The 26,547-nt window shown below is 40.6% G+C and overlaps 2 protein-coding genes across 6 annotated transcripts in view; one reads left to right on the forward strand and one right to left on the reverse strand.

The window, feature by feature from the left end:
- The window catches only part of ELF1 (E74 like ETS transcription factor 1), an 87,052-nt gene extending 84,317 nt beyond the window's left edge, over window positions 1–2,735 (reverse strand). For 2 of the 4 annotated variants that reach the window (XM_039716804.1, XM_039716798.1), the window contains exon 1: window positions 2,604–2,735. The gene's annotated coding sequence lies outside the window, so the exon portion shown is untranslated. Of the gene's footprint in view, window positions 1–2,536; window positions 2,557–2,603 lie in introns of those variants that run through there. The other 2 variants (XM_039716800.1, XM_039716803.1) reach the window with 2 other exon arrangements.
- On the forward strand, window positions 2,718–26,330 carry WBP4 (WW domain binding protein 4). 2 transcript variants are annotated; one of them, XM_039716808.1, is made up of 10 exons: window positions 2,803–2,855; window positions 9,864–9,936; window positions 11,400–11,462; window positions 11,568–11,691; window positions 12,492–12,704; window positions 13,481–13,536; window positions 16,407–16,473; window positions 18,427–18,557; window positions 19,584–19,813; window positions 21,216–26,330. In XM_039716808.1, coding segments are annotated over exons 1-10 (1,167 nt in total). In that variant the 5' UTR covers window positions 2,803–2,853; the 3' UTR covers window positions 21,424–26,330. The 2 variants fall into 2 exon arrangements, with proteins under 2 accessions (XP_039572743.1, XP_039572742.1); XM_039716809.1 differs by lacking the exon at window positions 11,400–11,462 and having other exon boundaries at window positions 2,718–2,855.
- Window positions 26,331–26,547: the final 217 nt, after the last annotated feature.

Genomic DNA, 26,547 nt, shown 5'->3' on the forward strand with positions numbered 1-26,547 from the left:
GCTCCTCATGGTGATCAGACAACACAGCAATTATGAGCAAGTACAGCAACACAGACCACAGCCAGGACCTACCACCACTGGTACCCTCAACAGGGGCTCTGACAGCAGAGTCCCCGGTGTGACCTTACGAATCCAGCTGGTGAAGGACAGTGAACAAATATGCTACCCTAGGCCGCCTATCTACTTTTTGGCACTTTTCCTAAGGGAAAGAAAATCTAGGAAAATACTTAGAACACCACCTTTTTCTCTAGAGCATCATCAAATGCTTTCAAATCACAGAGGAAATAATTTATTTTCTCTTAGGCTCTTATATGCTTCTCATCACTATAGTAATCTGTAAGATAAAGGCTACTGTTATCCACATATTTTTAATACAGGAAACTAAGATATATTAAAGCAAAAAACTATGGACACTGAGTCAGCAATTCTGACACTCAAGGCTTGTATTTCTAACATGCTTAGACCTGCAAAACATCTTCTGTACACAGAGACCAAACAGACACTCATTTATGTTCCAGATGGTAAAGTTTAGCATAACTGCAAAGCAGATCCCAGGGACTCAGGCCAGGCTCCCAGAAAACCCAACAGACCACGGGCAAAAACCTTTATGTTTATGTGGAAATCAACGGCAAAGGCCGGGGCTGCAACATCCGATTCTCCAGCTGTCTCAGCCCCGATGCTGCCTCTCTCTCTGTGTACAGTTGTTTGCCCCATCCACCTCTCCTCACTGCTGCCCAGCCAGAGAGCTGCTACACCTTGGGGGACACATGTCGTGTCCCGAGCTGGCCGGGAAGGATGTTGGCACATCCTGTCCCAACCAACACCATCCTCGGGCGCAGAGGTGAGCCCGGCATCCTGAGCACTTGGCTTTGCAAACTTACAGGCAGGGTAGGGCTGGGCACAGGGGAGAGGCGGTAAATGTATAGAATATATAGAGACCAGCGACATCCACTGGGTGGCGGGCATGTTTCACGGGATCCAGAGCCAGCGCGTATACAGGGGTACAAAAACGAAAGCTCCTAAATACTGGGCTTGTTCCCTGTCTCAGAAGCAGCAATTGAACGGACAAGGTAAAAAAAAAAAAAAAAAAGGAAAAAAAAATCTCACAGAGGGAAGTTAACGTATTTTGCCTTGATTTTAACACCAGCTTCTTGTCCGTGGTGCTGAGGCACTGGAACTGCCCTGGCACTCGGGGGTTAGAGCTGTGCGGACACAGTGTCCCATGTCCCTTCTGTAAGTTGGTGCCCTCACTCGAGGTAGCAGAGACCTTGCAGGAGTCTTCAGAGTCTCTGCTGCACTAATTAATGACCAATGCCTACTGAGGAAAAGAATTAAACTCTTCCTCAGTTTAACAAACTCAAGGGGGAAGGAATTTTTTCGGACTAACAGCTGTAAATGAGTCCATGTGTGTAAGCAGCTAAACTTTAAAGTTGAAAGAAACATAAAAAGCCAGTATTTTCCATGGAATTCTACTTAGCATCAAAACAGAATAATTTCAAAAGTTGCTTAGATAGAGAAGATGCCATCAACTAAATTTCTACCCAGGGCGTATATTTATAGCCATGTTGTGAACTACATAAAAAGTACACTTATAATGGAAATGCTGACAAATGCAAAACTCCTGCAGCTAGCTATGACAGTCTGACCACAAGCCCTCCTTGTGAGAGGAAAAGGCAACTTCCCCACCTCCTTTCTGAGGCAGCCCGACAGCGAGCTGGGGCAGGGGTGCCAGGCACAGGTACCACTGCCCTGTCCTGGTAGGATGGATCGAGGCAACTCTTACTGCCCGTATTTCCCACATGTTGAATGAGCCACCCCCCTGGTTTTGCCATAAACAACCGGAGGGCCTCTTACAGCCATGACTCACTCCGCAGGCTTCTCCTCCACCCCTGTGCGTGACTGTAGCAAACAGGCTGCCAGCTGCAGCCGGTGAATTAACACGACTTTTTTCGCAGAACCGTGGGGAGATCAGTCACACAGGGCAGGGCGGAGGGAGGGGGTGAGGCTGTGCTGTGGAACACCAGCCCGGGGTGGGTTTTATTTGTGGGGGAAGCAGCGGAGGAGGTGACCCGGGGCCAGTGTGCGGGGACGCCCCAGAGTGCCCGTGTCGTCCCCGTCCCCCCCGCCCCGGGACGGCGCCGGCCCTCGCCCCCCTCCCGCGGCTGCCCCACCACGGCGGGAGAGGCGGCCGGGAGGCAGGCAGGGACAGCGGGAGGGCAGGGCGGCGGCGCCGGGGGCAGCGGGGAGCGGGAGGAGGTGAAGCTGGTACGGGCAGGAGCCCTCCCGACACACGCGCCGCCGAACTCCCAGAAAGTTGGCAGCGGCGTCCGGCGGGACGGGGCTCCGCTGGCCGCCGCCCCAGGGCGCGCTCCGCCGCCCGGCCGGGGCCCGCTGCCCCCCCAGCCCCTTCGCACCCTGTCACCGCCCTTCTCCCCACACCCTTCATCTCCCATGGGTGCCGCGGGCAGGGACCGCTCGGCACGGGGCGCTGCCGGCGGTGGGGCTCGAACCCGTGGCCCGCGGTGTCTCTGCCCACCGTAGGGGAGGCGGCCGAGCCTCCCGGTGCCCCCGAGCGCGGGACGCGGGATGCGGGCGGCACTCACCGAGCGGCCGCGGCTCCTTCTCCCTGTCCGGGCGGCTCCCGCTGAGCGCTCGCCTCCTCGGGGACGAGGGAGGAGGAGCGGGTGAGGGCAGGAGGTGGAGAAGGGCGGGGAGGAGAGCGCGGCTTGAGCCCTCCCGGCTCCCGTCGCCGCGCTCCCTCCCTCTCCCGGCGCCGCCCCATCCCGCCCCAGCGGCGCGGCGAGCGGAGGGGAGCGCAGGGCAGCGGCGCGGCGAGCTGCCGGGGCAGCGGCGATGTGAGTGCCGGGGCCGGGAGGGAGCGGGCTCAGCCCCCCGCCCTGCGAGCCGGGCTCGGGCAGGGCTGGTGGCGTGTGGTGCGGGGGCCGGGCCGGGCCGGGCTGGCTCCCCGCAGGCCGTGGGGAGGTCGGGGCCAGGGGGGCTGCGGCCGTGCCCCGGCTGTGGCCGGCGACCCCCGCCCCGCTGAGTGAGGTGTTTCACTGTCGCTCCGCTCCCTCTGCTCCCGTCCGGCCTGCCGCTCTCGTCAGGTTGTTTGTTTCTGCAGCGCTGTCTTGCTCTTATCGCCCCAGCCCAGGCCGGGCAGCTTCGCCTCCCGCCGGCGGGGCGCTCGGCGTCCCTCGGAGCGGGGCGGGAGCGCTGCGGATGGGCCCTGGCTCCTCACCCTGCACCCCTCTCTGCACCCTTTCTCACCCCCGCTTCTCTCCCTCCCTCTCCCCTGCACTCCCTCCTGCTCCTCTCTCCCTCCCTCCCTCCCTCCCTCCCTGTCCCAGGTCCTCCCCCCTTGCGGCCTCCTTTGCCGCCTTTGGTTCTGGGCGAGGCGTGAGGAAGAAAATTGTCTGTGCCTTGGTTTTACCCGGGCATCACTACCTGTTTGAAGCCTTCCATTAGGAAATTTGTGTTAATACCTGACCACGTTTTGGGGAGGGGGATGTGTGAAAATTCAAGCCTCTGTCTTTATTAGAATGGCATATATAATTGTATGTCTATCTGCTTGTTTCTGTTACTTTTCAAAATATTCTGACTTCCGTGCTGAAAAAAAGAATCTTGATATGTTCAAACGTTTCTTTAGAGGTCTGTCTGTGGGGCAGTACTTGACGGTGAGCTATGTGAGCCTGCCTTGCAGACTGGTACTGGGTACAGCAGGGTTCTTAATTTTAGTTGTTGCTAAAATTATACTTGAACAGATTCCTGACCCAATTTATGTTGCTGTTTTTTTCCTCTCTTCTAATTCTTATCACATTCTTCCTGACATAGCCCATATCCTTCTTCTGCATCTACAGCAGCAGACCTCTGCTCTCAGGAGATATCCCTGACTTCAGATATTTAACTTTTGAAAACTGACTCAGACAGTTCACTTTAGGTTCCGTGTGTAAGGGTGAAACACACACACCTAAGGAGTTCAATATGCTTCTCAAGTGTCTCTTTCGGATGCAAAGTGTGCTGGTTTTGAGATGACAGTTTCCATCTACAGACAGGGAGAAGTGAGACAACTCTACCTCACTGTTTAGACAACTGAAGTAAGAGGAGATGACCTAGAGAACTGCAGCTCCATACATGCAGAAGGCTGCCTTCCCTGATATCTTTGTGCATTCTTGTATGTTAAAAGTATTTGTGGCATTGGAAGTGGTTGAGTCACCATCCCTGGAGGTAGCTAAAAGACACATAGATGTGTCACTTAGGGACATGATTTAGTGGTGGATATTTTAGTGCTGGGCTAAGGGTTGGACTTAATGATCTTAAAGATCTTTTCCAACCTAAATGATTCTGTGATTCTGTAATTTACAATTTTGCAAAGAGGTCTGGCAAAGCAGATTCATGCCAATGCAGGCCAGGCTGAGCAGCTTCTGCAGACTCTGCTTTCCACTGGATATTGTAATTCGTATGTAGTTCACAGGGGGTAACATAATGATAAAAAGAAGCAGACATTTGGGTTGTGCATTAGAATTTACTGAGGGCTTGCAAAAAATATATGTGATTTGAGGGCCAGAAGAGCAAAGCCCTTCAGACAGCTGCCATATTTCATGTGTATGCAATTCTCATCCAGCTCTACTCTGTAGGAACCCAGGTATAAACATATATTGTTTGATCTATTAAAAGCCAGCAAGCTGGGGTTAGGCAGGACAGTCCCATGTACTGACCTTGCCAGGGATAGTCTTTTCCTTACCCTTAACTTTTGAGGTTTTTTAAGGCATTTAAAAATAAGGTATTTAACTAAGAAGAGTTTTTAGGGTACAGTTAGTAAACTATGAATGAACAGAGTTGCTGTGAATTGTTGGGGAGTGTGAGTCCTTAGGGGCCATGGCACTGGGACCTACTTCACAATACAAGAAAGCATTTTTGATCTTCTCTGTCAATCTTAGCATTGCAATTTTAGATCTCACCAATACTGGGATGTTTGAATTAGCATCAGCTGTTTTAGAACAGCTTCCCATATGGAGGAGGGTCTGTGGTGGAATACATGGAATTCCTTTTTTTTCTTTTTTTTTTCCTACTTCTTTCCATTACAGAAGTGTTACTTTTGTTCAGAAGTATGCAGTATTTCAGACAGTGTTCAGAAATAATAACAGATTCTGTCCTTTTGACTGGCTGTTATGGAATAGTTGCAGTATCTACCCTGAATTAATTTGCTTGTGTACTCAAGAACTTGAATCTTACTCACACACGTGTATTCAAGGCAATGATGCACGCAGCTCTTTAGTGCTCAAACTTGCAGAAAGCTTTAAGATGTTACATTCTTGTAAAGTGTTTGGAGGTTGTAGATACTCAAACCAAAGAAGACTGCTGGGCCCACGTATTCTGTTTTTTACCCCTGAGGGCTTCTGATTTGGACAGATACATCCCTGATACAAACCCCCTGCATCCCTGCCAGATTTCAAGTCAGATATTTTAGAACAGAGCTACTCAAAGCAAATGCTTCCAGATTTTGTTTTACAATAAAATTCTTTTTTGTTGTGTTCAGAACCGATACAAACCCCCTGCATCCCTGCCAGATTTCAAATCAGATATTTTGGAACAGAGCTATTCAAAGCAAATGTTTCCAGATTTTGTTTGTGCAATAAAATTCTTTTTTGTTGTGTTCAGAACCACCTAAACCAGTTGTTTCCCTCTTGATTTCAGTACATGGTAGTAACAAAATCCTCTGGCCCAATCTCCACGTAAAGTTTGGCAAAGCTGTCTCAGCTCAAGATAGCTACTTTATGAGGGTTTTTAAGCTTCCCTGTGTAAGGAAAGCTGTTTGCACCACCTGTTGAAACATTCCTGGTACAGTAACTTGTGAGGAGGAGCAGTCTGCACGTTGAGAGTTCAGAGCCCTGGACTCTAGTACTTGAGTTACTCTGCAGGTTACTTCTGAACCTGTCCTTTTTGCATACTCTCAAACACTGCACTGGGATGCGTAACCTGGTCACTGCAGCATAGGCTGTGTGATTCTCCTGGCTCAAGGAATGCCTTGTGCACACTATAAGTACCTGAGTTTCAGTGCTTTCTCTCTGAGTTTCATAATTTTCCTGTCTTTTTGGAATGGCAAATAATAGGCATTGTTAGTACAGAGTTGCTACTTGTTCTTTCTCGTCTTCTTGTTCGTTCTGATGTTTAAAATTAGTTTCAAAAATCTGAAAATGTTTTTAACATTGATCAATTTGCACTCTGCTGTTTGCAGACAAGACTTTGTCATCTCATGAGTTCCAAAAAACCAGCTTGATGTTCATTTCCTCCTTTTCCTTCCTTTTCCTTTAGCCCCTTGAAATGTTGTTCATTCTTTTTCTGAGTGGTATGACCAGTAAACGTTGAAAGAAGATCACTTTTCTTGGGGAGACTCAAATTGGTTGTGAGTTAGTATGGGATTTCCAAGTCTGGATGGGTCTACAGCAGTTTGCCCAGAGGTTGCCCAGTACCCATCTGTGTTGATGCTGCCCTGTTCCCTGGTAGCAGGCTACCAAATCAACTTGTTCAGTGAGCTTGGGAAGGTCGGGATCCAAAGAGACTTGGTCCAGAACCCTTCTGCCGAGTCAGAGCTTTGCAGTAAAACTGGCACCTCTCTCTGGGTCTTGTCACCAAGCTCCCTTTGGGGAGGCATGCCTGGTGAAATGTGTGCAGGGCTAAACTTCAACCCTGCAAACCTGGACAATGCAGACGTGATGTACTCTAGACTGTCTCCTTGTTCTAGTAAAAGGAAGAAAGGGAGTTGTACTGGTGCTGGCCAGCTGGCCAACTTCCTAGTCCTGAGGAGGCTGGCCCAGCTGTAGAGCTGAAAACAAGAATCAACCTTAACTTCTGGCAGAAGACAAGGAGTCTTAAAAGCTGTACTATTTTGACTGCAATGACTTTATAAAATAGCTATTTCCTATTACTTGTACACAATTATTCAAGAATAAAAAACCTTTGTACTACTTTACTCCCAAGCCTGTATTTGTCAGATTGATAAAACAATCACAGACTTTAAAAATTGTCATGGATCTGAATCACCAAATCAACTTGCTCAGTGAGCTTGGGAAGGTCGGGCTCCAAAGACTTGGTCCAGAACCCTTCTGCCGAGTCAGAGCTTTGCAGTAAAACTGGCACCTCTCTCTGGGTCTTGTCACCAAGCTCCCTTTGGGGAGGCATGCCTGGTGAAATGTGTGCAGGGCTAAACTTCAACCCTGCAAACCTGGACAATGCAGACGTGATGTACTCTAGACTGTCTCCTTGTTCTAGTAAAAGGAAGAAAGGGAGTTGTACTGGTGCTGGCCAGCTGGCCAACTTCCTAGTCCTGAGGAGGCTGGCCCAGCTGTAGAGCTGAAAACAAGAATCAACCTTAACTTCTGGCAGAAGACAAGGAGTCTTAAAAGCTGTACTATTTTGACTGCAATGACTTTATAAAATAGCTATTTCCTATTACTTGTACACAATTATTCAAGAATAAAAAACCTTTGTACTACTTTACTCCCAAGCCTGTATTTGTCAGATTGATAAAACAATCACAGACTTTAAAAATTGTCATGGATCTGAATTGTGACTGGAGCCCATGAAGCACCTCAGTAAAGTGGGGTTTCACTTCAGTTGCTGCTCCTTTCCGAATATTCCTCTTTGGCTTGCTCTCATTGCAGCACTACTGGAACTTTACAGGTTCTGCTGTTGTTATAGTGGCAGGTGTTATTCAATGAGCATTTCAGCTGAGCTTGCTCTTTTATTGTCAGTGGTGTCAACTCAAGTAGAAAATCTTTAAGATAAATATTTGTATATAAAATTCATGCTCATAAGCCACAGAATTGAGATCTTAAGTTACACAATTTCATTAATCATGAACTGCAGCATTTAAGGTTCTTAGGATAGCTGTGCACGCTACCATTTGCATTTATTTTATATGTAACAGTAGAGAGAGAGTTTTTATGAAAGCCAATATGAGACGAGACTAAAAGACTTATATCAAGATGTGGATTTGTACTGAAGCCTCAGGTGTGCCCTCAGGTTCTCCAGAGTGATTACTCTATGTATTGCTACAGTGGTTTGCAACAGATGTGGTGGCCAGCAGCATTTAGGAAAGAAATTGGTGTAAAATAGAGCTGTGAAAATACTGCTTGTCAAATTCTCAGGTCTTGACTTGTGGTGGGTGCAGCTGTACAGTCTTAATTTTAGCACTTACATTTGATTCTGTTGAAGAGAAAGAGCCTCCTGTCTTAGGTTAAACTTGGAAGAAGGCAGAGGTTCTTGCACATCCAAAACATGCAGTGAGGCTTTTTTTAGTTTATGTTTTCTATCAAAATTGGTCTATTGCCATAGGAAGTTTAACCCTGCATTTAGCTGGAAATTTATTGTAGATGATGTCAAAGAGTTTAGAGACAATTTATACCTCAAGCAGGAAAAGGGAACTTGAGGTATTTCTGAGCTTTGAATTTCTCCCTCACACTCACCTGGTTTTCCAGCCAGAGCATTAGATTTCTCGGGCTTTGCCCCAGTATGTTTGGGTATAAGTCTCAAAAAAACCCTTTTAATTAAATGTGTGACTAAGTAATCACACAGTTCTAAAGTACACCATTTAGGGATGAGCAGATTTCTGTTTAAATAGAGGAAAGCCCAGCTGCTTCTTTCTAGATTTCCAGGAAATTGCTTGAAAAGCTGTGCATTGCTAACCGTGCTGTTGCTTATAGGTTGATATATTTTTGCAGAATACATCATTTGTACTTAGTCTTTCAAATACTCATAGCCTCTTGGCAATTGTATTTTTGTGTGAAGCACTGGTGGGAGAGTGTGTTTTGATATCTGCTACAATTGTAGGAGTTGAGTTGATCTGGTCTGTTTCTGTAATTAAAGATCCACTCACACATATCATAAGGACTGAGGGTGTTATTGTTGTGCATGGAAGATGTTTTGGTTTTAGTCAATATCAGGAAGTATTTTCCTTGAACTTTGTACAGTGTTCTACAGACAAAAGGCCAAGATTCAGTTTTTCTGATGTTATCAGCATAATTGTGAATATTTTTTTAATTTTGTCCCTCATTCTTTGTAATTTTAATTCTGTTGTTCAAATGTCTTCTGGTGAGCCAAAGCATTGTCTGTTCCTGCAAGCCAATGAGAAATAGAATTGCTTCTACATAAGTCTCATCTGGCATTAGAAAGCAGTTTTTGATGAAGAAACAGCCATTGGAAGTTGTTGGTTTTATTGTTAAGTACTTTGATATACTAACTTTTCATCTCTGAAGAGTTTTCCCCAAGTTTTCTCGCTTATCTAATTACATGGCTCAGAAATTCCTGCTTTTTTACACTCAAACCAAACAGTGCTTTCAGTGTAAAAAATCCAAACAATTTACTGCTGTGTCTGTGACCCCACAGGTCAGAATCTGGTCCGGGATTCACTCCCCACAGTAGCTCAGCGTTGTCCAGAACTGCAACTTTGTGTTGCTGAGTTCACTGTGTACAGTATCCAGCATTTTTATGAAAAACAGTGCAAGTTGCACTTTTCTGACTGTTCCATGTTTAAATGGGGTAACTAGAGCTGCTTGTTTTTCTCTGGCTTGCTTTGTCTCATATTTCTGGTTCTTACAGCACTGCCTCAGTTGTAAAATTCCTGCAGATTTTGGAGGTCAGGTGGTCAAAATCCCAATACTGAACTGTGGTTCGTGAGACACAGTTGTTAATACAGCTACCCTTGGTAGACCTGGTTTAAAAAAAAAAAAGAAAACCAAACTCATAGTATTTAATCACCCAATGAAGACTAAATTTAGTTTCTGAAGATATATATATAAATAGATATGAAAACCTGTGGCTTTGGTTATTGTTTCAGATTATATATCTTTTTTTTCTTTCCCCAGGGCCGATTACTGGAAATCTCAGCCTAAAAAATTCTGCGATTACTGCAAGTGCTGGATAGCAGACAACAGACCTGTACGATGGTCTACCATACTATGTCCATATTTTGAAATATTAGGAATTTGATTTACAGGCTTTAAACATCACTTTTTTTATACTAGTCTGTTGATGCATGAAATTTGTTCTATAAAAATGCCCTTGTTATACTTGTAGTGTTTTAAATATATTACATCAGAACCGGATACCCATATACATGATGGTGTCTGCTGCTCTCCTTGGCAGTACATATAGGGACTAAATATCTGACCCTGCTTATTCTTCGAGTTCTGTAACTTAACATTTGGTCTGTCTTGAAACTGTCTGCACCTGTCCTTCGCTTTCATGTGCAAGTAGAAAGCAAAACCTGGCATCTGTACTGTTTGTATGTGGTAGGCACAGTACAGCCAGTGCTCTGAGCTCTGAAAGCAGTTTTCTTCCATTTCACACAGCCCACAGAAGCATTACTGGGTTACAGAAGGGTGTTTCAGACTTGCAGATGCCTTTTGCAGACTACTAGACACATTGGTGTCTTCCTTAGCAGTAGGTTTTTCATTCCTGGCTGGATGCCAGGGATACCCCTAGAGCTGCTGAGCTTCCTCTGGCTTACAGTAAGATACCTAATTAGCTCACATGAACTGCAGGTATCTTCTCGGAGTAAGTGAAGAGAAATACATGTCAAGGGAGGAATTTGAGCAATTTGTAAATTCTGTCTCTAAATGAGATGAGTCATCCTGGGATGTGCATCCTCTGCACATCAGTTTGTGCAAAGGTCAGGCTTAGGCATCTAACATCTGAACACCCAAATGAGCACAGATGTTTTTATGTGAGCACCACATGAGGACTACCACTGTTGTACCTGAGCTTCTGAACTCCTTCCAGCTCCTACTGGTGTCAGTCTTTCTGGCAGCTTTTTGGTTTGCAGACTGCTCTGTTGTCCTTAGTTATCCAGCTCTCACACTTTGCCTTTCCCTCCTTTTCTCTCTCTTTTTCAGATTTTTGAACCTGCAGATTAGTTTAAATTCATGAGATATTTCTGAAGTGCAGCCTAATGTAATTAAGAGCAGTAGCTAATACTTGGAACCCTAAATAACCCATATGGTTTTTAAAGGCTTGCATGAGAACAGGGACAAAAAAAGTCCTGATGATACGTGGAAGGATAGCATGAAGAGGGAACCCAGATTCCCTGTTATTTTTCTCTAACATGTGTGCTGAGCAGTATTATTTGAAAAAAAAAATGAATCTTATATAGTATCTATGAGATTACTCATAGAATCTAATACTATGAGATTTTATAATTTCTCTTTTGAATGTTTCTCAGTGTTCCTGTATTCCTATAGCCATTTTAGAGCTGTAGTGTTTGCTGTAGGTCTTCTCAGAACAGGTTGCATTTAGGCTTGTTCAACTAAAATTAGTTCAACTAAATTTTAAGTAACTAAAATTAACTGTTTTAAAATTGTATAATACATATTACTTTTCTTGGTTTTTTTCTTACTTTGAAGAGCATTGACTTTCATGAAAGAGGAAAGAATCATAAAGAAAATGTGGCAAAGAGAATTAGTGAGGTAACTCAAATATCTTAATTGCACAAATGCTTATTTTTACTCTTTTTCATTATCAGGTTGGTTTAATTTATTCTCTTGGGATTTGTTTTTGTTTGTTTGTTTTAGATTAAGAAGAAAAGTTTGGAAAAGGCAAAAGAAGAAGAAAACATGTCAAAAGAATTTGCAGCAATGGAGGAGGCTGCAATGAAAGCATATCAAGAGGATATGAAAAGGCTTGGAATTAAGCCAGGTAGTTCATACAGCTGCCAGAAGATTAAAGACAGAATTGAATAGAAAGAATATTGAATAGGAGAGTTTTGTCTTAAATTAGGTTTAGGAGTGAGAGAGAAGGCCTCCAGGACTGTTGCTCATTTTAAAAAAAGGGAGTCTGCAAATTGCCAGTAGTAGAAGTTGCAGTACAGAGTATTTATAGCTATGGTATCCCCTGATCCATGGAACATCAAATTTGGAGTAGAAAAATTAAACAGTGTGTTAACAGAAAGGCTGTAGTTGGTGCTTTGAATCAGCAGTGCAGCTTCCTTTGATTAATTTTATGTTTCACTTTTGCCGGTTGGAGGCAAAAGTTCCCATGAGTAGGAGAGGCTGGCTTCCCACTGGTGTGAAACAGTGGAGATGAGAATCTCCTAGTCAACTTGCAGCTCAGCAAGTACCTTTGTTCTGGACAGTGAAGACATATTATCCTTTAAAAACAAGTTTGTAGTTTCAGGCCCCTATAGCAGCTGTCTTTTTCATAACTCTTTCATTTTCTCTTTTGTTGTTCAGTTAGAGCTCATTGGTCCTTATGATTTTTCTCTTGGTAACTCATCATTTTAAATTTGGACATTGTTATGACGCTATAGTAGTGGTATAAAGCAAGATGCTTTTAATATAGTCTTTTAAGTGCACCTGCTAGGAGTATAATACTAGTGATTTTCACTCATTAGTGAAAATACTCATAAGAACAAAGTTTCATATTTTCTGTTGTGCAAGAGTGACTAATTTTTAAGTTCAGAATAGTACTTTTATTTCAAGGATATTTTTTTCTCCAAGATGCTGTAGGTTCCAGTTCAACACAGAGTAAAACACAGAGTAACACAGTGGAAACTAAAGTGAAGAAAGAAAAGAAAGAGAAGAAGGAAAAGAAAGAAAAGAAAAAAAAGACACCTCAGGACGCCTCAATGCCATCAAAAACTGAAACGAAGGAGTGGGTGCAAGGATTATCTCCTGAAGGCTATACATACTACTACAACACAAAAACTGGAGGTAAAAGCTACTGAGGAGCAAGTGCAGATATAACTACCAAATATAAGTGAGAAAAGACTATCTGCATTTTTTTTTTACTTCTCTGCTCTTTCAGTAGTATGCTGTTAATTAAAATGTGAACACTTAGATGGAGGTTTGGTATATAGCATTTGAGACTTGAGTATCCAGAATTTCAGCCTGGTTTTACTGTTGATTAATAGTGGAAGAATACAGTAATTCCAGTTTCTGGAAATGTTTAGCTTGCCAGGGGTTAAGTACACAAAGATAGCCGTGTTCTTCCTGAAGAAGCTTTGTGATCAGGGATGTGAAATAAACTCATTGTGTCTTTCCACATTTACAGGATTTATCTAACTGACTTCTGTTGAGGAGCTTATGTTGTGATTTACTTTAGAATATAAAAGCAACCCTCTTTTATGATTAATGATAATGTTACAAACTATTTCTTATAAATTTAACAATTGGCATTAGTATTTACTGTAGTATTTCATAAGTTTTTTTTAACCAAAAATCCTGTATCTCTGTATCAGGCATAGTAATAGGGTCTGGAGGGTTGTTAGCTCCAGTAGAGCCAGCTGTAATTATGTGGTTTATTGTTCATACCATCGTTTGGTCAAGGATTATTCATATTCCAGAGTGGTGTATATATATTTATATAATTTGTTTATATGTGTGCACACAGCAGTGTCATATCCTTTAGATCTTTTTTTAGTAAAAATTATTAAATATAAATGAAATTGAACGATGTGAAACAGTGAAATGTGCTTTTGTTTTTTAAGAATCACAGTGGGAGAAACCTAAAGGATTCCAAGGCAACTCTCAAAACTCACAAACGGTAATCAAATTATTGATCGTTTTCTTTGTCCTTGTAAACACTTAAATAATATAAGCAATTTGCAAGTTGTCTGATTGATGAAGCTACATTTTTTGCCCTTTAAAGTTAGGAAAATATAATTTCAATATGTAGAATATTTTATGATAAACTGCAGTTTTACTATAGAAATCCTATTTGGCTAATTTGTCTGTCAAGGGAAGAGAAGTAATTAGTGATGGTGGGGTTTCTGCAGAATATACTTCTTTTGTGCTTCAACCCATAAAATGGAAAGCTTTTGGGAAATTCTGAATAAATTCTGTTAAACCTTTTTTGAATGAAATGTAATTATAAAAAGCTATTTATAGTTTTTATATATAATAAATATATAAATAGATAAATGTAAAACTATAAAAACATTACACATTAGAAGTAGATAAGCTTCCTTAATCCAAGGCAATACTGAGACTGCATTGTCAGGTAGTTAAGAAAAAAGAATGTCCATTTTTTTGTGTTTGCTTTGTGATACAGTTACATAATAAATTGTATTTTTACTGGGTTTCTTATGATCATGGAACATATATGCAAGCAATTATTCAGCAAAATTAGTATTTAGTACATTACTTAATTTTCCTTATTTGAGGCATGGAAAAACTTGCAGAATATTCCAAAGGCAGAAAAAGTTATGATTAATATGTTTTCCCATGATACTTACCACTCTAGGATTTTTGTGCTTCACAGCATTAAAACCAGGATTTTTCCAACATTCCTGTGATGTTACATTTCCCTGTTTTCAAGACAGGTGTCATATATACTCTTTAATTTGATGTCAGTTTTGTTGGGTTTGCCAGTGTTGGATTTTACACTAGAGTTCAAAAAAACCTCGGTGTTTTCAGAGTGCTTGACATTGTGTAGCTCTCTATCTTTACATTGTGTGCTACTCTGGTTTTTTGATTCCCTTGTCCTGTGGTTTTGAACAACTTGTTAATGAGCACTTCAACTTTATCTTTGCAGTCGATGCATAGCATTGCAATATGTAAAGTCAGTCTTACGGTAGCCTTCCGCTGAAAGATGTGGTCCTGAAACTAATCTTGTATGGTCCTTGGTACATATTTACCCTGACAGTGACCTAGTGCAGGCAGTGAAGGCATCAGAGTTTAGGTTAGTGCTTTGGAGACTTATTTCCCTGCTATCAGCATTCTGAATAATCAGAAAAAATGCCAATGTGGGCAGAGCAGATTGGGAGCGAGAAGGCACTCCCTTCTTGGCATCAGTTTGAAGTTAGCTCATCCTGGCCATATCAGAAGCACACACCTTCAGCCCCCAGTATCTCTAACACCACACAGCTGTATTTTGCCATTCCTCCCTCACCGTGCACAGTGACTTCGTCCTGTCTTGAGTTATTTTCGCTATCACTAAAAACAAGCATTTGATTGCTCCCTTATTTAGTCTGAGCTAAGGATATTGGGAACATTCCAGATCTCTAGCAAGGACTCACTGCCCAGAAATTAAAGGGCATACTTGCAACACATTGTGCCAGGAGCCCTCCTGGTTTTACAGCATGTTAGGTTTTGCTCAGACTTGGTAAGCAGTGGGGAGGACAGGAAGGGGCATGTTGAAGGCTGCCTATAACCAGTTAGACTGAAAGTGTGCTTCTTAGCATTTGTGTCACACTCAGTGTGCCGGTGTCAGATTTTGGCTGAAAACCTCTAACCAACAGGTCTACAAATGCTCAGGATCTAATTCTTAATAAAAAGAGATGTTATATGTTTTTAGCCTCTTTATCCTTAAAATAAACTTTCCTTTTGCTTCTTTTGTCAAAACCAGCACACTGAAACTTCTGGGGGCAAAACCTTTAGAAAGCGTGATTCTGAAGGCTTTCATGCCTTTGCCTGCTCTGAAACTATCAGTACAATTTTTTGTGCTTACAGAGTGGGTGCAAGAACTTCAGCTTCTGACTGTACTGTGATTTTATTAAAAAAACCCCAAAGTTTTAACAACAATATTAAGCAAATGTATAGGTATGCAAAAGCCTGTATATGTCTGTATACACATACACATTTATTAATACCAAAACAATATATGGTGAAGTTGCCCAACACAGAGCTGGCAGTATTGGTACTTAAGGAGCAGGGAAGTAGTTGTGTGTGTAAGAGGGGATGAAAACTGGTTTTGTAAGGAAGATGTTAGAGCATGTGTAATGACTGATTATATAACTGTAGCTGATCCTGAAAAAGAAAAAAAAATACATACCCACAAAGATATACCAGCAAGTTCAGCCACATTTCATGTTTATTTATTAACCAGGAGGGAAAAAGAGTGCATTGTTGAAATTGGTGCTTTAGTAAAGAAGTAAAATTGTTGACATGCAAAGTTTGATTCTATAATTATTTGTTGCAATGTTCAGGTTTGGGATAAATTTTTATTTGTTTGGGTATATTTAATTTGTGATAAAATTTATTGGTACTAGTTTTCTGTAGCCCTCACAAAGACCTAAGTCTCCTGGAGAATTTTTTCAGCAGTCTCCACTGAAGACAATGACACAAATAGGAAATTACAGCCTCAGGGGTGAATACTTTGAGAAAACCCAAACATGTAAAATAATGGCCTGTATAAAAATTTAAACAGTACAACAACAATTATTATGCAGCTTCATACTAATTATCCACTGTTTGAGAAATAATTGTGTAGGTGCATTTGCAGTATTTTAAGTTGTGGAATTCCATCTTCTTGGAGTCAGAGGAAGTACTTTCTAACAACATTAGGGATTCAAGCTTTAAACCAGTGAGGTGCTCACAGACAAAAAGTACTCAGGTGTTGAATAGACTTCTTAAGTGATGCATTGGCTGATCCTGAAAACTTTTTTTTCATAAGCTCCTGTATCTTTTTCCTAGGGAGCAGAATGGGTGGAAGGTGTCACTGAAGATGGTCATACCTATTACTATAACACACAAACTGGAGGTAAATACTTTCTTCTTAAATACTGTGTCAGGAGAGAGGGTTTTCAAAAAAAATCTCTTTTTGTTTTGCAAATAGCTGAATTATTTATTAAGTTTTGTATTTTTTTAGTTGCTGGCTTAGTTGGAATAAAATAGTTGCTTAAGTCAGCACTGGCTTTCTGGCTGCATTGTCAGTGTGCATACATTTTTGCTTCAGAGATTTTTTTGGACATTCAACTTGCAATTCTAAACTAGGCATTCATTTTTACTACGTATATATTGAAATTACAATTTGGAAACTAGAAGAAGGGAGGATTTTGTGTTGATGGGGATGTAGAACTGACTAAGAATCTCCTAAACTTTTCCTCTTGCTGACATAGCATTGATAAGAAAGTCCAGAATCTTACCTCCTACTTCTTTTCTCCCTACATGGGGAACTTCGTGGTAACTCCCTCAGAATAGCATCTGTTTTCTAAATCTATTTGAATAATTTTAAGGTCAATGATGATTCTCTGGAGAGTAAGTGGGTTTTTTTGCTGGCTATGAGTTTTCCTTCTGCAGTTGGGTATGAAGTGGCATTGCTAATGATGCCAAGAATAGGGGGGGGAAAAACCCAACCAAAAAAAACAACCAATAAAACTAATCCAAAACCTTTCCATTTTTCACTGGGCCACTCCCCTGCCCAAGGGATTTGCAATTTCTTTTGAAAGGGAAAGGAGATGTTGGTTATTTTTAAAGATTGCCTTTCAAGTTCAGATACATTTTTGACTATGTTTGCTGTTCTTTTAAGTACTTCATGGACATATGACACCTGTGAAGAATGTTTCTAATCATCACATTTGGCAGAATTTTGGCTTTTGAGATTTCAAAATCCCTCACTTTTATATAGCTGTAATTGTGTGTCTTGGGACTGTTTGAAAATTACTTCTCTGTTCTGTTAACAGTAATCCCATCTTCCAATGATAAAACAAATTTTTAACTGATATAAATAGTTATAAGTGTCTCGTGTCAATCACCTAACTTAGGGGACTGATGGCTCCAGGCTTGGTGCTATGAGTCTGGAAGGCTGCACCTACTGCACTCTTTATGAGGCACCTGGGAAGGTGGACGTGCTCAGTTCCTAATCTGAAGCCAGGTGACAGCAGTACCCTTAAGAGACTGCACTCTTCATGCAAATTCATGCATTGCCAGTTTCTTACATATTTGCTTCTTCAAGATACATCTAGGCACTTAATGTTGTGTTTTTTGCAGTTAGGAAAAAAAGTAGGGATTTTTACATCTGAAAGCTTATATAAAATTATAGACTGAAAGTTGGTGTACTTCTGCCATATTCTTACTAAAACCAGTTTTAAGACCATTGAGTCAACTTTTATTTGAGTATTTCTTCTCAGTGTATATACTGGAATACTACTTTTAAATTGAAAATGAGGATATATGTGTATGTATATATCGTGTCCGTACTTCCATGTCTTTTCAGATTGATGTTTGTATTTCCTTGTTTGCATGAGAGCTCTTTTAATTAGAGACCTAATATTACTAAGAAAAGTAGCACTAGAATAGGGTTTAGCTGCCTGGAGATCTGAAGCTTGCAGTTATCATTCTTTACTTTGTCATGTCCTTGTAATCAAATCAAATAGGCACAGCTACAGGGCAATTAATTTATTTGTCTGTGTTGGGTAAGGATGAGAGGGTCACAGTTTGCCATGTGTGATGTTTTTTTGTAAGAGCTAATTAAAACAAGCTTTATCAACAGTAAACTCAGCTGTCCTGACTGTGTCTCTGCTGGGAAGAAATGTTATCTTTCTGATTATGGTTATTAAAACAAATGTACCAAACAAAGGCAAAAGCCTTTTGTTAAATTATTTGCTGTATTTTTGCATAAGGCAGCACTGCTTCTGAAAGGTTATGTTGTTGAAGCAATAACAGATCAAAACAAGAAGCATAAATAATGTGGTTGTTCAAATGTCTTGGACAGTATCCACATGGGAGAAACCGGATGGTTTTGTTTCATCTTCAAATGAGAAGGGTCAACGTGCAGAAACAGCATCTGAATCAGACTCAGAAGATAGTGAGGATGAAACAGAGAGTTCAGAAACAAACTTCAAGGTAAGTTTTCTTCAGATTTATTTTGCATACATGATCTTATACTAGAAAATTATAGCTGAATCTTTTATGATTTGTGGTAGGCTGTACTTACTGAAATGAGACTAAAACGTGTGACTGAAAGTAAAATTTTGCACTTCTTAATAAAATGAATCTTTATTCAATTATTTGGCTCATTAGTGGCATTGTTCCAGAATAGAAAGCATGATCTTTCCTTCAACACACCAGAAGTACCTTGAATTCTACAAGACATGTGATGTTCTCTGAGAAAGGTCACTGTCATCTCTCTGAAATAATCCACAAAATGGTTTGGATTTCAGTGTGAGGATGACTTCAACCTTTCATTGGTAAATGTGACTGCCAATAGATCTTCAGAGAATACTTTGGACTGAAAATCATATGGTTGTAGTTTCCTTATTAAATTGAGAAAAAACATAGGACATAGTATAAAATCTGTATCAATTATATATTTAAAACATAAATTAAAAATTTGAGATAAAACATGTGATAATGTCTCTGGTTGGGTTAGATGGTTTCTCTGAAGCTGGTAATTCAGAACAGACAGAGGTAGTTTAAATAAAAAATGTATTCCTCGACAGGTGTTAATTGTGAAACACATACAGTATCACTGTGTATCATTACAAACTGCTACCAGGTATTAGCAATAAGTGTGTGTATCTGCATGTAGAGGAAGTTGTATTTGAAATTTTTCCTCTTTATTTTAAGATATGCTAAGCTTTGTTTTCAAGTGAGTTTGTAAGTTTGCTAACTTCAGCCTTGGTAGATGGGATTTTCCTGCTTTAATTTCTTGTAACATTTAAGATTTTGTTTGCATCTATAAAGCTCAAGAAGAAAAGTATGTGGATTATATTGCAATATGAATTTATTGCTTCAAGTTACGCTTGGTTGAAAAGCATGAATAGTAGATATTAAGTAGATAATAACAGTACCAAATAAAAGATGTAAAATAAAGCTACGTTATGTTTTTATTTAGGCTTTTTTGCTTAAGATGGGTTTTTTCCTCTTTAGAGGAAAGGAGATAATGGTGAGGAATCAGAGGAAGGGAAATCTCCCAAAGCTAAAAAGTTAAGCCCTTATGGGAAATGGCGAGAAGTTAAGTCAGAAGAAACTACAGATAAAGAGGAGAGTACATCAGCTTCCCAAGAAAACTCTGGTGATGGATCTAACAAGACCAACCCTTATGGGAAATGGAAAGCACTTAAGGAAGTAGGGGAAGAACAAGAAGAAGAAGAAGCAGGGTGAGTATCTTTTTACCGTCCTTATTTTCATAATATTGTTTGCAAGAACTGAAGCTTTTTCCTCTGAATTCTGGCAGAATTAAGCACAACTGTGATTGGAAATGTTGCCCAAATACAATTCTTTTCGTAATGATTATTTTAAGTAATAGTTCCCCATTGCAGACAGAGGTGGTGTTTTGAGTTTTGTGCACAAGTTCACCATGAGTACAAAGTAAATGGAAGTGATTTAAGAATCACAGTAATGCACTGTTTTTTCGGAGGCTGAGTATCAAATATTTAAATGTTGCTACTCTGTTATGTTCCTTACATCATCTCCTTCAACAAACTGATTCAGCTGCCCCAGGAGTTCCTGTGATCTCTTTCTCTCTCTCCCCCATGTCAGACCAATGAACTGCAGATGTTTTCATGAAGTGCATCTGATCAGAAGGGTTGTTTTTCTGCATAATGCCTGTAGTGGATCTTTTGTTCCTTTTTTTTTTTATTATTATTTACTTTAAATTCAGTCTAGGCCAACCACAGTGTCAACCACTTCCAGAAAGTTTACACTTTTGGGATACTACAACAATCACATTTTCTTGACTTGCCATCATTCTTGTGGCTCCTATTTGGGTGCTTGAGCCAGATCCATGTGTTCCTAGAAGCATGGAACCTCAGACTGGGTGTAGTACACGAGCTGACACCAGGCTAACACTCAGTAGTAGCAAAAGTATTCTTGTGTGGATTGGCCAATGTCTCTGCAGCAGTGTTGTGCTGGTGCAATACCTGTGATTTAGGTAACTTTCTGCCAGCTCTTTGGTTCTTCTTCTTTGTCATACATTTGTGCCATGGGCTATCCTTGTGGAACACAGTGTTTTGCTGCTGACCTCTTAAAACTGATAGGTCATTTTTAGTTTTTGTCTTTGATTTGTTTGGATCAGTATTGGCTGCAATCCTGCCCTCCGAAGCCACCTCTCCCAGCTTAGGATCACTGTCTAATTTGGTAAGCTGGCTCTCTCTTCTGCCATGCATTCCCTTCAGAATGGGCACTTGAGGCAGACAACTCAATGGTGCTCTGGCAGTGAACCACTGCTACTACTCACTGTCTCCTGTCTTTCAGTAGTCTTAAATTTACAGACATACAGCCCTGTTATCTCTTGCAGGACTGTTGACACAATGAGTGCTTGGGCCATGCTATAAGTTCTGTACAGAATAAGGTATTCATTTGTTACTTTTTATGGCAGCCCACACAGAAGAAAGAAAGAACATGGGTATTTTTTCTTGATGGCTGTCGTAATGATAACTACAAGACTGCATCTAGCTCAAAGCTGTTTTGTGAAATAAAAATAGCTGTTGCTGACTGCAGTACACCATGTTGTTTTCTCCGTGTAGATTAACCCTTTCACATTTTCCTCTCTTCTTCCAGTGAAAAAGTGGACCTGGAGCTTCCAAGTACAGAGAGTGACAATGTAGCACCCCCAGTGCTAGAGGATCCAGAAGAGGAAACAGTCATATTTAAAGAGAAGACAGTCACCTCCCTTGGAGACCTGACAGAAGGGGTGCCAACATTTAAGAAGAGGAAATTTGAAAATGGAAAATCTAGAAACTTAAGACAAAGACTAAGTGATCAGTAATACTTAACAAATCATTTTAGATTCTGTTTAAGCTAGAGTGAATCAAAAGTTTAATATTTTCAACAGGCTTTTATAAAGAAAGTGTTGGATAGAAGTTAAGGATTTATAGGTAATAAAACATAAGTGAGTTTAATATTTTTTTTATTTTATTTTGATGTGATTGGTTTTGGAATGGAAGTTTGTGTTAAATTACTTATGCAATATTGTAAATACTTGCATTCTTTATTGTAACCATGCCATCCAAGTTCTATTTGCTCTGTGTATGCTGTTTTAAATACATTTCATAAGGTTTTTTACTCCTTTTCTAAGTATGTGAGAATGTAGCAATCCTTAATCTGACAAAAATGAAGCAGACCTTTTATTTTCATAGAGGAACTGGATCAATAGAGTATACTAGAGAGTAAAATCATCCCCCAAGATTGTTTATGTGGTGTAGTTTCTCACTAACGAGTAGAATATTGTGCTTACTAACCTTCGTCTGATCATTTGCAAAAGAGTGGGTGGTGAGACTGCCAGCATTTCAAACTGATCATTTAGAAGCTGTTTTTAGAAGAGTTAGTCACATCAGTGCCACCCATTCCAAATGATGTTCTGAAAAATTATTTGTGTATGTGCATAGTAAATGTATTAAACCTCTGCAGAAAATCTAACCTTGATGAATCCTAACTTGTAGTAACAGCACCAGAGCCACCCCTGTTGGAGTAGACATTTCTGTGATGTCTTCTGTCTCCTGATTTATTGTTGTCTACTTGAATTTTTCCTTCCTTTTACTTTATCAAGTTTTCTTTTTTAGTCTTGCTTTCTTTTTGTCTACTTCCTAGCAAAAAACCCACTTGCCTGATATTTTAATGAAAAAGTACTTATAGAGACTTGGCCCTGCTACAGCATACAGGACCATTTTTGATGTGGTTGTGTTTTTTCTGTTGATAAGAAGTGTGTGTTTTATGGTTGCAGTGTTTGATAAGCTGAGAGGGCCTAAGTGTGTTGAAGCTTCATCATTCTCAGTACTATAGGGGAGGAAACCAAGAGATCAGCAGAGCTGATGGCTGTAGAGTCCAAGATGACTTGGAATGTTTTCTTAAGGATTGTCCCACTTGGTGGGGATTGGTCTGCATTTAGCATCACCAGAACTTGTTGTCTGTGTCAGAATATAGCTGCACTCATTGCTTCTCTAGCCATCAGTGAACCAGAAAGGTCCAAATAATGAATTTATTAAAAACTATGTCTCTATTATTGAAGCTCACAGTGTTTTGTTCAGGAGAGTCTCAGTCAAAAGAAGAAGGAATGCAGCTAAGGCAAGTGCCAAGAGTCCAGTAAAATAGAGTTGGTAACTGCTGAGCTTGAATTTCTTTGAGAAAACAACTATTAATCTGTTGGCTCAATTGAGAAAGGAGTGCAGGAGAGAGAATCTGGTTTATTCCGTATTACAGTGGAAGTTGAAGTTCTTTTTTCTATTCTGTGACTTTTACTGTATTTAGAAGAGAATTAATTATTGTATTTAATCCCATGTGTTTTCTTGGCTTCCTCAGGGTTGGTGTATTTTGGCTGATGTTTGTTCTGATAAATTTGAAAGTTTACTGTAATATCTGACCCTGTATTATTATTTAGAGATGCAGGACACATGCAGGATGCTTCAAAGTCTGAGATGCAGGAATGTACAACATGTACTCCCAGGAGAGGGTTTCTTAATCACATTTTTTAGGGTTTGTTCTTACTTCTGCATTTCTCTGGGAGCCTGCTCTAACTTGAAGTTTTCTTGTGTTTGTGGCCAGTTTACTCTTTCAATTTACACAAGTCCTGCCCTTGAGCTAAGTAGCTTCCCTTCACCTTGAATCCATCACATCTTCTCTCTTTGAAATCACAAACAGCATCCTTGTGTGACAGGATCTTCAGTGTCCCACCAGTGCTCCTCATCACCCATCCAGCCTGCATCTGCCTGGACTACACTTGCCTAGATGGATTTCCCTGGGCTAGTTCACCTTGATTAAGGCCATGCATGATGTCATGATGTCACCAATACTTCTTAGCATGTTGAAAGTAACTCTTGATACTTCCCTAAACCTCATTTGCTTTTCACATGACTTAGACACTGTCTGCCATGGGCACCCTTACCAGTGACTTCCCACTACATCTGATTCTTTCTGCTCCTTTGCTTTTGCAAGCTGCTGTGTTACCAGCTGGTCATGCTTCCCTTTAAAGTACAATTCTTTTTTTTCTTAGAAAATTTTTTGTACTGCTGTACTCATTCTCCTTCTGTTACTCCAAGCCTAAAGTATATGCATTTCATTGTGATTTCTGAAAAGCTTTTTGTTTATTAGTACAGTTTTATCAAATAGTATAGGGCTTTCTTGTAGGCTCCACTTTTAATATCCTCTGAGGAGAATAGCTTTCCTCTTTTACTGAGGTTCCCAAAATATTAGCATCTTTTCTTCAAAATGCTTTGTCACTTTGAAGTGGTCACAGGCAGCGATTTAAGATACCTGTAACTAAATCTCTTTAGCAGATGTTTAAAGACATCTGAAAATGAGTGTTCAAAACTTGTTTCCTTGTGGAGCTGCTGTTAGTTGTACTATGAGCCAAAGGTCTTTGTATTGTGTTAAGTAGATCAGAACATTAGGAAAAAAAGATTAAAAGTTTTCTTTGCTTACAGCTAGTAAAGTTAGTTTAAATACCATACGTGTGGTTTTAGCTGATGTGACTTTTAAAGCCTGCATTTCACAAAGAAATACAGCACTTTGCTCTCCACTACCTCTGAAAGTCAGAGACCAGTTAATTCTTTGTTAAGTGCAAGTTATAAAAAGGGCCAGTTGAGTTTTGATATATCCTAAACCTAATTAATTAATTAAACCTAATTGTTTAATTTTGCACCATGCTGTCATTCAATTTCCTTACTTGTATCTAAACCAAATATTTTCTGCTCTACACAAAAATACTGTCTTGTATGAGATTTAAGGCAGATGTTGCTTTTCCAGGACATCTGTGTTGCGCAGATCTCCCTCCCTTCTGTCCCATCTCCCTGCAAATTCTTCTGCTTTTGGAATTTGCTATAGGAGCCCTCTAGGTATTGCCACTGTTATGCCCCTCATCTGCTAACCCTCCTTTGGGCTGTGCTGGCTTTTGACAAAGGAATGTTCCTTTTACTGTTTCAGGCAAGTGTTGTCTTTTCTGGCTGATCTATCAGACAGAGTTTTTATCTGCTTGCCTGTTTTTATTGCAAGCTCCTTGACTACACTGTTGGTTTGTATGATGTCATAGACACTATGAGCAATATTAGGAGAGCCAGAGAGCAGGGGGCAGTCGTTGTAGTTTCTGATTATGATTTCTTCTGTGTGGTTTTGAGCCAGTCAGTTCACAGCTCTGTATTTTTCTTTCCTTGCCTCATGTTTTCATCCACCTTGTCTGCTTAGAAAGGCAGCTTCACAGCATAAGACTGTGTGTTTTTACAGCAGGGCCTGCCTGAAGTTGGTAATGCTTTTAGAAGCAAATACATTGCATATACAGAAAAAAAGAAAAATTATTTTGTTGAGCATTTGCTATGCCAGGAGCTGTGCAGAGACTGCTCAATTTTAGCCATGTTATAAAATAATCCTTGTTCCTATTTAGGCTAAAGTACATTTTAATCTTTCACCTGTGGGTTTGTAGATTGAAATCCACACTTTCCTAATAGGGTAAAGTTTTATTTGACCCTCATATATAAAATCTGTGCCTGCAGCATCATCCAGTTCCAATATTCAGTTTTAGAAGTGGGAGGGCTTGGGGATATCATGACATGGATCTGAGTTAAATTCACTAACTTGTGGATGTATAAATATTTCTCCTTTCTTTTTTCTTCCCTGAAAGAAATTTTATTTCAGTGCAAATTTTGGCATCTCAGAAAGGGAGTAAAAACCAATTTCATGCTGCTTGGTTTCTTTGATGTGTTTTTTGAGTTGTGTCTCCCCTTTTTTAGCACTTTCCTTATTATTGCTGTCTTCCTTGAATTGTCTTCCTCCTGTATTCCCAGATATGCAAATCTCTATCACCGCTGTGCCGTGTTTCTGTTGTCCTCCTTCACTTCTGCCCTGCTCTGCTGAGGTTTCCAGAAAGCTTCATGTTCTTCTGTAGCCACCGTGTGTCCAGGTCCTGGCTCCCAGGAGTGATTCTGCTGCCTGTTTGCACTGTGCCCTGAAGAGCCCTGTCTGTTTTCCAACAACACACAAGCTAGTTCAAGACTTTACATGTGCTCTTTTGATTTCCTTGATAATTCCTTTTTCCAAGACAGATTCCATTCCTCGTACAGGGTTTGCAGCCCTTAGATCCCTTTGCTTGTTGGTACAAAAGCTGTCTTTATACCTCCTTCTATCAGCTGTGGCAACCCTTGGGTTCTGTTTTCTCAGCCAGACCTCTTCAGTCTCGCTTCTATCTACCTCTTAAGTGCCCCTACCTTCTACCTGCTAAATTATTTAACTTAGAATTTGTGTTAACCGTTTGTGTGATTAACAGGTTTAGCTTTGTGAAATGTTTCAGGATAGAACTTGAATAAAATTTTCCGTACAAAGCAAAAAGTGTTGCAAATTATCATCTCAAAAAGGCTAAATTTGCCCAAGGAGGATTCCCAGAGAACCAGATTTCAGAAATTCCTGGAGAATTTGGGGAATTCCCAGGATTCAAAAGCAGATTTGATTTTACCTGTAAAACCATGCCTGCCTGTTAAAAACCAGCAGACAATGTTTTACAGACCATGGACTGGAGACAGTGGATTTTAATGGCTTGCTTGGGGTGATTGAAAAGCGTTTGTTTTAGTTTAAAAGTAATGTCTGCAAAGTTAAACAGCTGGTTTCTCTTCTCAGTTGCAATTACAAAGTATTGCAAGCTCTTGAAGTGGAATTTATATGAAAATACTGAATAAAGCTTTCATTTGAACAATCTGTGTTTGTACCATTGTGCATCTGTTCAGAGGGTTTAGGGCAACCTGGGAGATTTAGGGGTGCAGATTCTGTTCAAAATGGAGCCTGGGATAAATATAAACTAAAATAGATCTGTAAATACAGAAATGCTTCTTACCAATAAATACTTTTATTTTGTGGCCACCAGTAGAATTAGCTGTGTGCCTTCCTGTAGCACCTTAAGCAGTAACTGGATGTT

Source organism: Passer montanus, unplaced genomic scaffold (genome assembly GCF_014805655.1).
Source record: "Passer montanus isolate IOZ18808 unplaced genomic scaffold, ASM1480565v1 scaffold36, whole genome shotgun sequence".
In the NCBI taxonomy this organism is placed as follows: Eukaryota; Metazoa; Chordata; class Aves; order Passeriformes; family Passeridae; genus Passer; species Passer montanus.